General features: G+C 53.1%; 1 protein-coding gene across 11 annotated transcripts; it reads right to left on the reverse strand.

Moving 5' to 3' along the window:
- Positions 1 to 32: 32 nt before the first annotated feature.
- Positions 33 to 14,031, reverse strand: Rgl3 (ral guanine nucleotide dissociation stimulator like 3). Of its 11 annotated transcripts, none has more exons than XM_078036493.1 (20): positions 13,652 to 13,776; positions 13,125 to 13,238; positions 12,010 to 12,236; positions 11,792 to 11,845; positions 11,416 to 11,630; positions 7,258 to 7,397; positions 6,956 to 7,171; positions 6,300 to 6,403; positions 6,126 to 6,210; positions 4,934 to 4,990; positions 4,742 to 4,831; positions 4,511 to 4,543; positions 4,310 to 4,431; positions 3,559 to 3,654; positions 3,393 to 3,461; positions 3,216 to 3,309; positions 2,462 to 2,665; positions 2,261 to 2,375; positions 1,192 to 1,311; positions 33 to 198 (listed from the first exon to the last, which is right to left on the reverse strand). In XM_078036493.1, the coding sequence occupies exons 1-19, from the start codon at positions 13,682 to 13,684 to the stop codon at positions 1,193 to 1,195; spliced, it is 2,187 nt and encodes a 728-aa protein (XP_077892619.1). In that variant the 5' UTR covers positions 13,685 to 13,776; the 3' UTR covers positions 33 to 198; position 1,192. The 11 variants fall into 11 exon arrangements, 8 of the variants coding, with proteins under 8 accessions (XP_077892619.1, XP_077892607.1, XP_077892617.1 ...); XM_078036481.1 differs by having other exon boundaries at positions 33 to 283; XM_078036491.1 differs by having other exon boundaries at positions 1,172 to 1,311.
- Between the last annotated feature and the right edge of the window lie 139 nt (positions 14,032 to 14,170).

Raw genomic sequence — 14,170 nt, forward strand, 5'->3', positions numbered from 1 at the left:
TCTTTTAGAGACTGTAACAGAGAACCAAATAATAAAGGCCTAAGAAAGGTAGAAATTTATTTCTCTCCTATGTGACAGTCCAGTGGCAGCATCCTAAAATGGCAGCTCCAAGGTCGCAGAGGCCCAGGCTCCTTCCAGCTTGTTGCTCAGTCATTCAGAGGACATGGGCCACTCCATCCAGGATGATCCACTCCACATCTTCATTCCAACCAGCAGAAAAAGGAGGGGGTGGGAGATATATACCCTTTCTTCTTTCCTTTTATATCTTATATGGCCACACTTGCTGCAGGGATTTAGGAAATGCAGCTTTAACTAGAATGGCTAGCTAAAAAGTCAGTGACTCTATTACCATAGAAAAGGGTAATTGGATTTGGGGGGATAACAGACAGTCTCATTCTCAGAGAAAACCACAGCTAAGACACAGCAATAAAATTTTGATATCTTTTGAGTCCCTGGATCCAACTGTGCCTGAAGCAGACCCAATTGCCTTCTCAATTATATGAGCTATCAATTTTCTTTTTGGTACATACCTGTTTGAATAGGATTTCAACTACTTAAAGCCAAAAAAAACTCTGATTAATACAGTGAGATATAAAGCGCTTAGTGGATGCCCAGCTCAGACTAGAAGCCTGTGGTGGGCATGTTAATATTATCACTACTCTGCAGTGGCCACTCGGCTCCTTGTCTGCTTTCTCCACTGGTTTCTTTTCCTATGGGCAGTGAGAGCTCACGTGCTCTTTCCGTCTTCACGGCCCTTACTGACTTGGGATAGGGTAATTTCTTTCTGTTTCTGATGGAATTTCACATCTTCACTCTCCTATGTACACATCAGGAAAGACATCGCCCTCCAAAAGTCGGGGAGTCCCCCACACCCTCCCTCCATGTGCGGCAGGGTCCGCTCTGGCATCCACAGGAACTCTCAATGCCTTTCTCAGGGTTCTCGGTTTTCTCTGCCTTTTTGTTACCATCGTGGCCACCCTGCGTGCTAATGTCATGGGAGTGAGGGTCCAGGACTCAGAGGGCAGAGGGGCAGGGGCTGATGGGCTGGAGTTGAGGCGGGGTTACCAGAAAATACAGAGCCCCACTAGGGGACAGAGGCTTTCCAGGAGAGGGGTACCCGGCCCCCATGGCTGTAGAAGCCAGGTCCCAAGTTGCCCAAGGGGCCTGTGACCTGGAGGGAGGAGAGGCCACCTCAGCTTGTGGAGGCAGAAGGTGTGTGCCGGGTCCCCTCCTTCTGCCGTAGCACGAAGTCCCCAGGGGCAGCTGGACTCATCGCGTAGAAGACGTTGGCATTGTCAGGAATCAGGAGCTCTGGCCAGGCATGGAGATGGTGGTGGGTTCACAAAGGACCTGGGCAACTTTCTACCATTTGTTCTAGAGCCTCAACAGCCTTGGGTCCCTCCAGCTAGTGCTGACCCAACCTCATTCTCTTCTCACTGGAGACAGTGACAACTCCCCAGCGCCTGGGCCACCTCCTACCATTCCTGCAGTGGGGTCTAAAGTGCTCACCCCACAACTCCCCGCACACCTCCCCCTCCCCCTACCACTTCCCAGCCAAGTTCAGGCTGTGGTCACCATGAACTTGGATGACTTGCTACTTTCCCATCTGCTCGGGTTCATGGCCTTTGCAGTTTCATACATTCTTTCCCAATGTCCAGCCACCCTTCCGCCGTGACTCTTGCCTCTCCTTGTCCAAGACTAGGCAGCCTCTGACCTGCCTCCACACTGAACAACCTCATGCTCCCTGCCTTGGGTTCAAGAGCATGTGGCTCTCTCCTCTTCCAAGTTCAGGCATCTCCAGGGTCCCCAGGGTGAGCCTCAACAACCTCGTTTCCTCCTGTATCTAAGCTCAGACACCCCGTCATCTTCTGCCCCTCCAGGTTGAGCCCCCCAAAAAAACTCATGATCCTACAAATTTAAGGTTAGACAAACTTCTAGTCCCTCCTTGCATTTGACCAGGATAATCTCATTGGCCCATAAATCCTAGGAAGCCAAACTTCAGTGCCCCCTCCATCACACCAGACCAGGACAACCTCCTACCTGGCTCAGCGTGAGGGTGGGAAATAGTACAATGTTACCTGAACCCACGGGATATCTTCCTCCTCCTCTCCCCACCCTGCTCCATCTTACCCCTAACTGTGCCTAAAACACCTTGTGGCCCTGTGAGCCCAGGTAACGCTGGGATCCAGCCTTGGCCCTGGCCAGACCGCTACTTTCCCACCTGCCTCCCAGTCTGGTGCTCCCAGCTGTCCCTGCTCACCCCTGTCCCCAGGAAGGACTTGGAAGAGCTGGTAGTCACGGGCCCAGGGCTGGGACACATTGTGCTTCTGTAGGGCTCGCTGCACGACACTGGGGGTTTTGTCCTGACTAGTAAGCTGGAAGAGGGGGACAGGAGGTGAGGGGGAGGGCCCCAGCCCCAAAGGCAGGCTGTCCCCAGCAAGCCTCCGGCCTAGCCCCTCACCAGGATGCTCCGATAGAGGTTCCCATGGTTGTTGTCAATGCTGATGCGAATCACACGGGCCTCCGAGCTCTGCTGCCCAGGGAGGGGGATGCGAGGACTGCTCAGGGACAGGTCTGGGCCCAGGGGCAGCTGTAGGCAGTGGGAGGGCAGAGGCATCCGCAGGTGCTGATGGGTGGGAGACCACAAGGCCCCTCCCCCAGTGGTCTGTTCAATAGGCCCACGGTCACATTCCCCAGCACACACAATCAAACGTCCCTCCACAGCCCCAGAGTCAGGGACACCCAATTAGGGGACACGAGCAGGCCCACATATACCTAGACCCCGTCTCCCTGTTACAGAAACAAATGTGCACATGACCCAGATACACACAGACCCGCATTCACACGCAAATCCTGTGTACAGGAAAGCAGTATGTGTTCACACACGCTTTCGCGCCTGTTGTACACCCGCGAGCCCATGCCAGTGAACAGCGCCACCCACGGTGTCCAGCCCACAGTTCCCTTCAGGTGTGCAGGTTCCTAGGGACACACTTGAGTAAGAGGGTGAGTGTTCTGCAGAATGCCCTGCGGGTGAGCAGGAGCTCTCTCCAGATCTGTGCCACGAGGTGGGTGAGCGATCCAACGTGGCTATGGAGACCCACACGGTCTCTTGGATGGACCCCCAGAGAACTCAGTGGGTCCCACACTCCCGTGTATACACACACACACACACACACACACACAGCCCTCCATGCAGACACAGGCAGGCGTGGTACCTTGGTGCTGGGGCCCTGGGGCCCTGGAGAAGCAGGGGGTCCAAGATGACGGTCCTCAGATCTAGGGCTGGATGGGGGGGACCCTGGGGACAGACTGGGGGGACACAGAGCCTGAGGTGGAAGCTGCCCTGACACCTGGCTCTGCTGTCTCCAGGCTGTCTTCTAACGGATACCCACCTGGAGGTGGGCGATGAGGGGTCTCCAGGACTGCTGCCAGGGGACGAGTTTTTCTCTCGGGACAGCTTCCTGAGGATGGAGACAGGGGGTGAGGCTGAGGCCAGACTCAGCCCCGGAACAGCCCCCAGTATCTGCCCATGCACCCCCAGCAGCCCCCAAGACTCACGCACTAAGACGTTTAGTGAGGCTGATGCGCCTCCGGACACGCGGGGAAGTGGGACAGGACGCGGCTGGTGGCTCGATGACCCGGGAGACTCGGTAGCTGAGGGGTCAGTGTGTTGGGGGTTGGGTCCAGGCATCAGAGACAGATGAGGAGGCAGGAGTCAGCGTCAGTTGGGGTCAAGTTTGGGTGTGAGGGGGAGAAGCTGGGGGTTAGTCGGGGTCAGGGAGGGATTCGGGCTCTTCGGGGATGGGGTGGGATGGCTTGAGTGGCAGGTCTACCAGGACTTGCAGAGTGAGAATAAGATGAATCGGGTCAAGGCTAAAGTTCAGGACCAGGTCATCACTGGGACCACAGTGAAGGTCATGGATTTGAGAGAATGAGAAACAACTGGGACAGTTGAGTCTAGTGGTCAGGAGACACGCAGGCTAGGTCCACTGCTCAGAACCAGGGGTCAGTTATTAGGGTCACAGACTCAGATGGCAGAAGTCACGAAGGGACTCATCACCAGATAGGTTCAGGTAGGGAAGAGGACAGATGGACAGTGGTTGCAGGTGGAAGTCGAAATGGCAGGTGGGGTCAAGTGTGGGATTACAGGTCAGTGGTGACCCTTGAACTAGGCTGGAGGTCACAGGTGGGGACCCAGGCTCAAATGTGGGTCTTGAAAGGAGCCAGGGAAGTGCACTGGGTGAGCAGGACCCTGCGTGAGATCCAGGGTCAGCTGGGGTGGGGATGGGCTAGGCCACAGGGTGGTCACCTCTGCTCCTCGCTGAGCTGGCGCTGGGCACGCAGGGCAGCCAGGACAGGTGGGTGGGGGCTGAGGCTGTAGCTCCGACAGCGCCTCTGCAGCTGCTGGATGCGGGCCAGGATCTCCCATTCCTGAGGGGGCAGTGGCTGAGACCCGGCCCCCTGCCCACAGCTCAGGCCACCTCCTTATATCCACCCCGATGCCACTCACCTTCCTCCTCTTCTCAAAGTTGATCAGATCTCCCTGGGGGCAAAGTTTGTTTGAACTAGAGCCATCAGAGTCAAGGTTAAAGGGTCAAGGTCAAGAGCTAAGATGTCGGGAGCTCCACTGTGCTCAGGGGGCTGGGGTCAGGAGTGCAAGGCAGGACCCAGGGTGAGTGGCATGAGGCCTGCTGTGCTGGGTGGGGTAAGTGCAGCTGGGATCAAGGGTCAAGGGTCAGACCTCCAACATGTCCGGCAGAGCTGTGTCCAGCATAACCAGGTCCGTGAGAAAGGTGCCAAGGTAGGGAACAGGACCTGGGGGCAGTTTCTGCTGCCCCCAAAGCTCGAGTCACTAGCCGTCCACACTGACCCCGTCACCTCCCATCCCTCCCCAGGGTCCCCCTCGACCCTCATCCCAAACTGGAACACTCACTGAAGGTAGGCTTCCCGGAGGGTTGTCCTCTTGTTGGGCTCCCTCAGTGGCCTCCTCCTGGCGGGGAGAGAAGGACTGAGTGGCCCTGGGATCTCCTTAGACCCTTCCTCAGAGAGGTCGCCTCAAGACCCACCATGTACACCCCTCCTTCTTTCAAGAATCACAAGCGAGTTTTCAAGCCAACCCAAGGAGGGGGCTACCCCAGGGAAAGTGCACGTGGAGAGAGAGGGAGAGCAGGGGTGCTGGGGGGCACAGAAGGGAATCCTTGTCCCCAGCCTGGATGATACAGGCCCACTGGGAATTTGGTTCATCCTGGCTCTGCCTGCTCGCCATGCGGTCACTGGAGTAGACAGTGCTCCATTCTGCATCTCCCTGTCCAGGGCTGGAGTCCCCCTGCTCCTGGGACAGTGATCATGCCTGGTTGGTGGCACAGCAGGAATAGCACCTGGTACACAGTAGGTGCTTAGGCAGGGCTTGTCCCTTGAACTCTCATTATTTGAATATGCCTTCACTAACAAGGCATTTATTGAGCACCTACTGAGTGCCATTCACCATCCTGGGTGCTGAGTAGACAGCAGTGAATGAGAGAGACAGAATTCCTGTCCTGATGGAGACCCAGGGAGGGAGACAGCAGCAGCCAGGCCAACCCCATGACAGCAGGGCAGGGACAAGGGCAATAATGCAGGCGGGGGCATGTGGAGATGAGGGGGCGCGGCGGGGCCTCTATGGGGAAGCCGAGACCTGCAGGAGTGAACAAGTCGCACACTTATCTTGAGGGCTCCAGGCCTCACACTCCATCTATCTGGATTCTAAGAACCAGCTCCTGGTTGTAATTAGAACCTAACTCTTGCCTAAAACGAAGCCGGCTTGTTGGCCCACATTTAAAAATCTTGCTTCTCAAGGTAAATCCCCAGAACAATTTTTTTTCACACTTGGCTATGACTTTGACCTTCAGTAACCTTCCTCATGACTTCTTGGATATTGTCGAATGAATAAATAAGGTTGTGGCCCAGTGCGAACTCTAATGGAAACAGCAGAGAAAATTAAAATGTGAGGCTGAGTATGGACTGGAGAATTGTCACTGGTGAAATGCAGGGAAAGGACATTGTGACAAGGACAAGACGATGCCTCCTGCCTGGCCCCAAGTCCCCTTGCTGGGCCTGGGATTCACTGGGTTCCAGTCTGTCTGTACCTGGGAAAGAATCTCTCTGCTACTGAGGTGGTTGTTTTCATCCGAGAAAATCTGTGAAAGTTTCCTGAAAGTGGATAACGGTTCCCTGGAAGGTCAGAGGAGGGTGGTCAGGGGTCAGGAGCTGAGAAGATCAGAGCTGGGATGGGGTGGTCCCCACCCTCGACCCAGGCTCACCGGCTCACAGCCCCCCAGCTGCGCTTGAGCCTATAGATGGGGTTAGACTGCAGGGCGGACAGGATGGCTCGCAAAGAAGAGAAGTTCCGCAGTTCTCGGCAGCACTGATGGGGTGGGGGTGCTGGTCACGTCCCTAATCTGATTCCCAGGCACCAGGCACCTTTGATCTTGTGACTTCTGACCCCCAAGTCTCGCCCCACACATGACAAGCTAAGCCTCTTCCTCCTCCTCTGGGAGACCCCTCTCTCTCTGGACTCGGCCAGCTGCTCCCTCTGAACTTGGCTTCTCCTGGTCCCTGGGTCCTAGACGTGTCCACAGCCCCTCTTCTGGACCTAGAACCCTCCTCCCTGAACCCAAGTCACCGCAGGTATCAACTTTCTTCCCCTCCCATCGCCTGGACACATGCCCCTCTCTGTTTCCACCCCACCCCCATTTCTTCTCATTTTTCAGGCTCCGGCCTCACCTCTGCCTAGCCTCCCTCAGGATGCCTCCAGTCTTCTTCCCTCCCCATCACCCCCACTCTCAGCCTCTCAGCCCAGCCGTCCCAAGCTCCTCCCATCTCTAACCCCAACTCCTCCTCTCCTCCCCCCCCCCAGGCCCTGGCCCCGCCCTGTGCCCCTGACCCATCTCACTCTCTCCCGCCCCTCGGCACACACCTGGGCTATGCGGATCCACTTCTCGATCCGCTGTGCTCTCTGCGCGGCTGCCAGTCCCGGCGCCCCGAGCACGGAGCCCAGCACGCAGCCGGTCACTGCATTGAACTGGGCCACAGTGGCACGCACAGTGGGGGCAACGCCCGAGGCCCCTGGGCGGTCCCGCTGCGACCACACCGAGCCCAGGCACTCGCAGGAACGCACGCGTGAAAAGAGCTCCTGGTCAGGGGAAGGCGCGTGGGGTAGGGGCTCAGCAACCCGCCTCCCCTCTACATCCCCACCCTGCCGCCGTCTGCAGTCCTCACCACATCCATAAGGGTCAGCTGCTCGGCCACCTCGCCCACGCTGAAGTCCAGGAGCTCGGGACCTTCCCGCCTAGGCCCTTCCTCCTCTTCCACGAAGCCCTCCGGAGAGTCTGGTCTGGGGGACTGGGCCCTGGGAGGTCCTGAGAATTGATATGTGGTTTAAAATGCTCACTTGGGCCAGGCCCTGTAGCGCAGGCCTATGATCCCAGCAGCTTGGGAGGCTGAGGGAGTATGATGGCAAGTTCAAAGCCAGCCTCAGCAGTTTAGCAAAGCCCTAAGCAACTCAGTGAGACCCTGTCTCTAAATAAAATACAACAAAAGGGCTGGGGATGTGGCTCAGTGGTTAAGTGCCCTGGGTTCCGTGGGGGAAGGGGAATCAAAACCCTCAAATTGAATCCAGAGTTGCCTGTGTGATCTTGGGCAAATCCTTTTATGCTCAACCTCACCTTCCTCGTCTATAGAGTGAATTCCCTGAGTATTTTAAAAGATGTAATAACAACAATAATGAATACCTCACTGGGGCCTGGGGTTGTGGCTTAGTGGTAGAGCGCTCGTTTAGTATGCATGAGGTACTGGGTTCAATCCTCAGCACCACATAAATGTGAAATAAAGATATTGTGCCCACTTAAACCTAAAAAATAAATATTTTTTAAAAAATTAATACCTCATATGAATTAACTTGCTAGCTCAGGGCACGAACCCCATTGAAGGAGGTGCTATAATTTATCCACCATTTAAGGTGGGGAAACTGAGGCACAGAACAATTTGCCCCTAAGTCACACCTTCAGCAAAGGGCAGAACAGAGATTTGAAGTGGAAAGCAGGATTTGGAGGTTGTATTAAGATCAGACTCTTCTGTCCTCTTTTGGAGAGAGGGAAGGTTGTTGTCGGAAAGTTCCAAATTCAGGGATGGGGTGTAGCTCAGTGGTAGAGTCTAGCATGTGCAGAGCCTGGGTATTCATCCCTAGCACCACAAAGAAAAAAAGTCCCAAATTCAAACCCAAGCTTGTCCACCAGCCTTGCTGTGCAAATCAAGATAAAACATGCCTTTTAATCTCTTTGTGCCTTAACTTCTTTATCTGAATTGTTTTAAAAGAGCAAATGAGTTATGCATACCAGACTGCTATAAAGTATTCCATAAACCTGAATGATTTTTCTGTGGTGGGTTTCAAGGGTGGCGCCCCCTAGGGGACATTTTGGGGAAAAGATCTTGCTTCCTGGAAGGATGACTGCATAGCTAATTTAGCCACCCCAAAGCCAATGGCCCTCCAGAGATTTGTATTATGGGAAAAAATCTATTTACTATAATTTGCACCTAGAATCTGATTGTTTTGCTCATAAGCAAATTGTTTTGGCTTCAAGGATGCAAGGACCTTGAGATTCTGAACTTTGTTTGTTTGGAAATTGCAAGTATTATTCACCATTTGGAAAGCAATGTCACCGTTGTCTATGTAGCTGTCTTTGCATTGTCAGTGCATTCTCTGGCACTAGTTGGTATTCGTGGCTGTCACTAAGTAAAATATCTATCTCTAAGTAAAATACCAAAAAAAGTCTGTGGTATGGATCTGTGGTTAAGCACCCTGGGTTCAATTCCTGGTTGAAAAAAAAAAACAAACAAACATCAAAACCTGTTATTATTGTATAAGTGACTTTCATTATTTCTCCTTCATATGATACTATCATATTGTCCTAAAATTATCTTTGCTTAATTATCTCTTTCATTTCAAATTAGACATGTAGCATTACAAAATATTAATTTTTGTGAGAGTTGGGGGAAAAATTGCACCTAAACCTAATCTAATGTTTAGATTTCTGAGCAATGAGGGGGAACAGAGGAACACCTGCATGGCACTATGGGAAACCGGCAGGTGAACTGAGAAGAATGTGAGACACACCTTAGGACAACCCCCTACACACACACACAGAGCATCCAAGAAAAGGCAAGGGAAGGGGAGAACTGTTATAGAATAGTGGAGGCCTGGGAAAGAAACAGTCAAATTCCTGAGTGGAATTTCTTTGCATTCCAATTTGAAGAAACGTTGTAAAACTGATAATTTAGGAACAATGAGGTTATCTGAATATGGACTTAAAATATGGTAAGTATTTCTGAATTTCCTGAAATGTTTATGGGCATGAAGGTTATGTCTTAAAAGCCCTCATCAGTTACAAGTGCATACCCAAGGTAATTAAGTGTGGGGTGACATAAGTTTGAGACATCCTTTTTTTTTTTTTTGGTCTAATTGAAAATTGTTGAAGTTAGGTAATAAGTGACTAAATGTTTTCTATACTAGTCTCTACTTTTGTATATGTCTGAAGTTTTCCATAGGAAAAAGTAAACTCAAAATAAAGATGTTAGGGCTGGGGTTACAGCTCAGTGGTAGAGCACTTGCCTAGCACATGTGAGGCCCTGGATTCAATCCTCAGTACCGCATAAAAATAAATAAATAAAATAAAGGTATTATGTTCATCTACAACTAAAAATAATTACAAAAAAAAGTGTGTTTCAGACACTAGCACATGGTAGGTATTCAATAAATGTTCATTTTTCTCCTCTGACCGCAAGGGCTTACAGACCTGCTTTTTAAAAATGTTGATTTTGTGTTTACTTGCAGTAATGGAGATAGAACACAGGATTTTCCCCCATGTTAGGCAAGTGTTCCACCACTCAGCTACACCCCAGGCCCTTTTTAAAATTTTTCTTTTGAGATGAATTCTCACTAAATTGCTGAGGCTGGCCTCAAATTTGGGATCCTCCTGTCTCCGCCTCTCCAGTAGCTGGGATTGCAGGTGTCACGCACCATGTCCCACTACAGCAGATAGAATTTTCTGCCATGGTCAACATGTGCTCTACCTGAACACTTCAGTGTGGTTACCAATCTTTGGAAATGTGACCAGCATAATGGCAAAAGTGAATTTTTATTTTAAAAAATTAACAAATTTTATTTTGATTAACTTAAATAGCCACAAAGGCTAGTAACTACCGTATTGGACTATGTGATTCTAAAGACTTGAAATTCACTGATTAAACCTTGAAGGCAAGGGAGGGAAGGCGCGGGGTGCAAATATATTAACAACTCAGACTTTGTCGCCAGGGATAGAGAAAGTGGCTGCCACTTTGGAAAGCAGAGAGGAATGTGGCCACTTTAATCTTGGGATTAAAGGATAAGGATTAAGGAGATAGAAGCTTTCGTTATAAGGATCAGATCAAACACAGATGGGTGAAAGCTGATACTCTATAAGCAGGATACAATTATTCTGTCAACTAATCCATGTGATTCCTGCTCCTGGGGGCAGAGTCAGGACAAGACTAATATGATCCTCCTCTCCTGTGCTCACAGGCCACAGAAATGAACAAAAGCTAGAATCCAGGGAGGGATGTCAAGAGTGTTGTACAGAAAAATAAGAAAGACTAAGTGGACACACAAGTTGGGAGGGGTTGTCTGTTAGGAGAGGGCCAAAGAGAGCCACTGTGAGTGAGGAGGTGACATGTCAACAAAGACCTGAGTGAGGTTTATAGATATTTTCCCCTACTCCAAAAATGTTCTATATCAGTGGTCAACAACTTTTTTCCTATAAAGGACCAGACAGCTTGCTGGCACCTGGTCTAGAATATAATATCAATATGACTAATGGCTGACATTTTATTATAAGTGGTAGATATCTAATAATGAAGGATCAGTAAAATAATAGTATTGGCCAAGTCCCCATTGTTTGTTTTCTTGCTTACTGAATAACTTTCCTGAGGAATTGGGAGCCCTAGTCCATGGTTACATGGCCAGAACCAGTGGCTGAATATTTAATGAATGAATAAAGAGCCTAATGAAATAAGCACTGTTATCACTGCTCCCCCCCCCTTTTCAGTTCAGAGAGGTGAAGTGATTTATTCATGATCACACAGTCAGCAAATAACAAAACTGGGATTCGAACCCAGGTCCCTAGCCCAAGGGCAGAGTACCTTTGGATAGAGGGGGAGCAAAGGCAAATACTAATTCTTTGATAAAGAGTTAAGATCTTCATTTTACAGAGGGGAGAACTGAGTCTCAAGATGGTTTAGAAACCTTGCCCAAGATCTGTGATTCTGAGAGTGGGGAGGAAGTTGGAAGGACAGACAGCGTGGGACTGCCTTCTCAGTGCACAACGGGCACCCAGAACCCCTCACCTGCCCAAGTCACCAGTAGCTCCTCTTCTTGTTGCTTTCCCTCAGGCTCCTCTGAGAAATCCTCCAGAAGCTTCTCTGCTTCCTGGGCCTCAGCACTCCCTGGGGCTGCCCAGCCCAGAAAAAGTCGGACACTGCCCAGGTCTCGGTGGGTAGGAGGGTCACAGAAATCCTGAGGGTGGTCCCGTAGCCAGGAGCCCAGCACAGATACCACAGCCCTGGACAGAGGAGCAGGCTCAGAGCTGGGCCCAGAGCTTGGGAGCTCCCAACCTTTCAGGTTAGCAAGCCTCCAGCCCTCAGACCTCAAGACTGACCATTGACCTTGGAAATACTTTCCTCCCTCCACCCCACTCATCCCCCACCTTTCAGGGCGGCCAACCTCAAGTTCTTATTGAAGCTCAGATCTTGTCCTTCCGTCTTCTTGTTCTCTACCCTGGGAAGAAGCCCTCATCAGATGAAAGGGGGGCGCCAGAGGGTGCTTAGAAGGAGGGCTCTGGGGTGGGGAGTGTTTCCTGGTTCCAAACCTGGGGAGGTGGGGGAAGGAACCCAGGTGGGAATCTGGGGATGAGAACCTGCAGGTTTCTGAGGGCCACTGACCTGGAAGGTGGGGGTGGGGGCGGCGGCGGTGGTAACAGGTATTCCAACACTCGGGCAGTGGGTACAAAGGCCCTGTGGGTGGCCAGGAAAGCAGGCACAAAGCCCGGGTCCTGCTCGCGGTCTCCTGACACCAGCTCGCTCACCAGCCTCTCCAGCCGAGCGGCCCTCAGCGCCCGCACCTTGCTGGTGCGGTAGTGGAGGAAGGTATCGGCAGCGGGAGTGGGGGTCTGCAGGGGGGGGGACAGGGAAGGGGGCCAGGGAGGGGCGGCAGTGAGAGACCAGGAGCCCCCATGCCCCTTTTCATTCACGGCCATCACTAGCCATTCCATCTGATCTTATCTATTCCTCTGAATCTGAATATTTCTGATTTATTATTTTGCTTTGTCCACAAAGGACTCTCCAGCAACCGGTTCCAGGCATCTTTGTCCTCCTGAGCTCTGACCTCGGTCCCTCACTTTGCCAACCCTGGGCTTCTGTGGCCCTCCAGTCACGCTCCACCGGCTGTGCTGGGGCCCCACCTACCCTCACCTGGCTGCTTCCAAACTTCACCGCTCTTTCCTGCTCTGACCCACTAAACCGACTTCCCCAGAGCCGTCTGTCCAGTTCTTTTTTTTTTTTTTTTTTTTTTTTTTTTTTTTTAAAGAGAGAGTGAGAGAGAGAGGGGGACAGAGAGAGAGAGAGAGAGAATTTTAACATTTATTTTTTTTTTCTTATTTCTTGGCAGACACAACATCTTTGTTGGTATGTGGTGCTGCTGAGGATCGAACCCGGGCCGCACGCATGCTAGGCGAGCGCGCTACCGCTTGAGCCACATCCCCAGCCCCCTCCGTCTGTCCAGTTCTGCCCTTACCTGGTTACCCCAGGTCCCGCTCAGGAACGCGCCATCGCCCGGCCTCACCATTTCCTGGATCTACCCCCACTCACCAAGTCGCCCCCAGGTACCCTTCTACCCTCACCTGGTCACTTTTAAGCTCCGCCCTTCCTTCGAGCCCCACCGCTCCTGGCGGCCCAAGCTTTGCTCTCCAGCTTCTCCCTCACCCGGTCACTCCCTGGTCTCGCCGTTCAACCCGCCCTCACCGGGTCGCCTCTTCCCCCACCCCCAGCCCCTTCCTCACCTGGCTGCCCCCAGGACCCTCCCCCGGGCTCCGGCGCTGACTGCGCTGCCTGCGCAGGGCGACACTGTACACCGCGCCGTCCTCGGTCTCCTCACCCCAGTCCTGCAACGGCGCCTGGACGGGAGGCGGGCTCAGGACAGTCCCGGGGCCGCGGCTCACGTTAGCCGTTGGAACTCAAGCCGGGCCTTCCTGGGGGTTCCCGCTTCCCGCGGGGGTCTACAAGACTCGGCAGGGCAGGTCCCAGGTGGTGCCCTCCCGCCCTGGGTACCCTCCTCCCAGGTTCTGAAGGGGTGGGGTGGCATTTGTGGAGTCCTAGGGTTCCGTCTCATGGATGTTTCTGATGCCTCCTTCAGATGCACCCAAAGACCCCCGCCCATGAACCAGCCACTTCACTGGGCCAAGAGCCCTGAGTCCCGAAGTGGGGACGGAGGCAGATCCGATTTGAGTCCTAGGGATGGGAACCTTAAGTTTTTGGACCGGGGGCGGGTCACCGGGTTGTGAGGTTCCGAGATCCCCAACCCCCTTACCAGGGCGAGCTCCTTGCCCGCCGACCGCTCCATGGCCCACACCCGTCCTGCTCTGCGGCGCCGCTGAGTGAGGCGGAAGGGCCGGCGGGCAGTGGCTGAGCTCTGGGGCAGGCGGGGCGGGCGGGGCGGGGCGGCCGGTCTCTCTTGGGCGGGCTGACCCGGGACTCTGGTGGCCCCCCGCCCGACCGCAAGGCCCAGGCCCACCTCGGAGAGACCCCGGTTCTACCAGTGGGCGTCTATCAACCAGCCTCAGGAGAGGGCACGTCTGTCCCCGAGGGAGGGCTTCCTTCTCTATCCTCAGGTGTGGAGAGCTGAAGTTGTGTATAGCTAAGGGAGGACAGGTATGTGTCCCCAGGCCGAGTCCTCTGTCCTCAAGTGGCAGGGCTGCTCCGCCCCAGGTGTGAGGGTATCCCTCGTGACTTTATGCATCAGCTGACAGGAGTCATCACGCCCCAGGTTGGAAGGGGCTGTCTGCGGCCTGGGTTTTATGGGACGTTGTCTTTTCAGTCGTGCAGGGGG

Source organism: Ictidomys tridecemlineatus, chromosome 2 (assembly GCF_052094955.1).
Source record: "Ictidomys tridecemlineatus isolate mIctTri1 chromosome 2, mIctTri1.hap1, whole genome shotgun sequence".
Classification (NCBI taxonomy): Eukaryota; Metazoa; Chordata; class Mammalia; order Rodentia; family Sciuridae; genus Ictidomys; species Ictidomys tridecemlineatus.

Coding starts and splice junctions, on each gene's coding strand:
- Rgl3 (XM_078036493.1), bottom strand. CDS start 13,684: ATGGAGCGGTCGGCGGGCAAGGAGCTCGCCCTG. Junction 3,462..3,558: donor CTCACTAAACGTCTTAGTGC/GTGAGTCTTGGG, acceptor CTCCATCCTCAG/GAAGCTGTCCCGAGAGAAAA. Junction 2,376..2,461: donor ACCTCTATCGGAGCATCCTG/GTGAGGGGCTAG, acceptor CCCCTCTTCCAG/CTTACTAGTCAGGACAAAAC.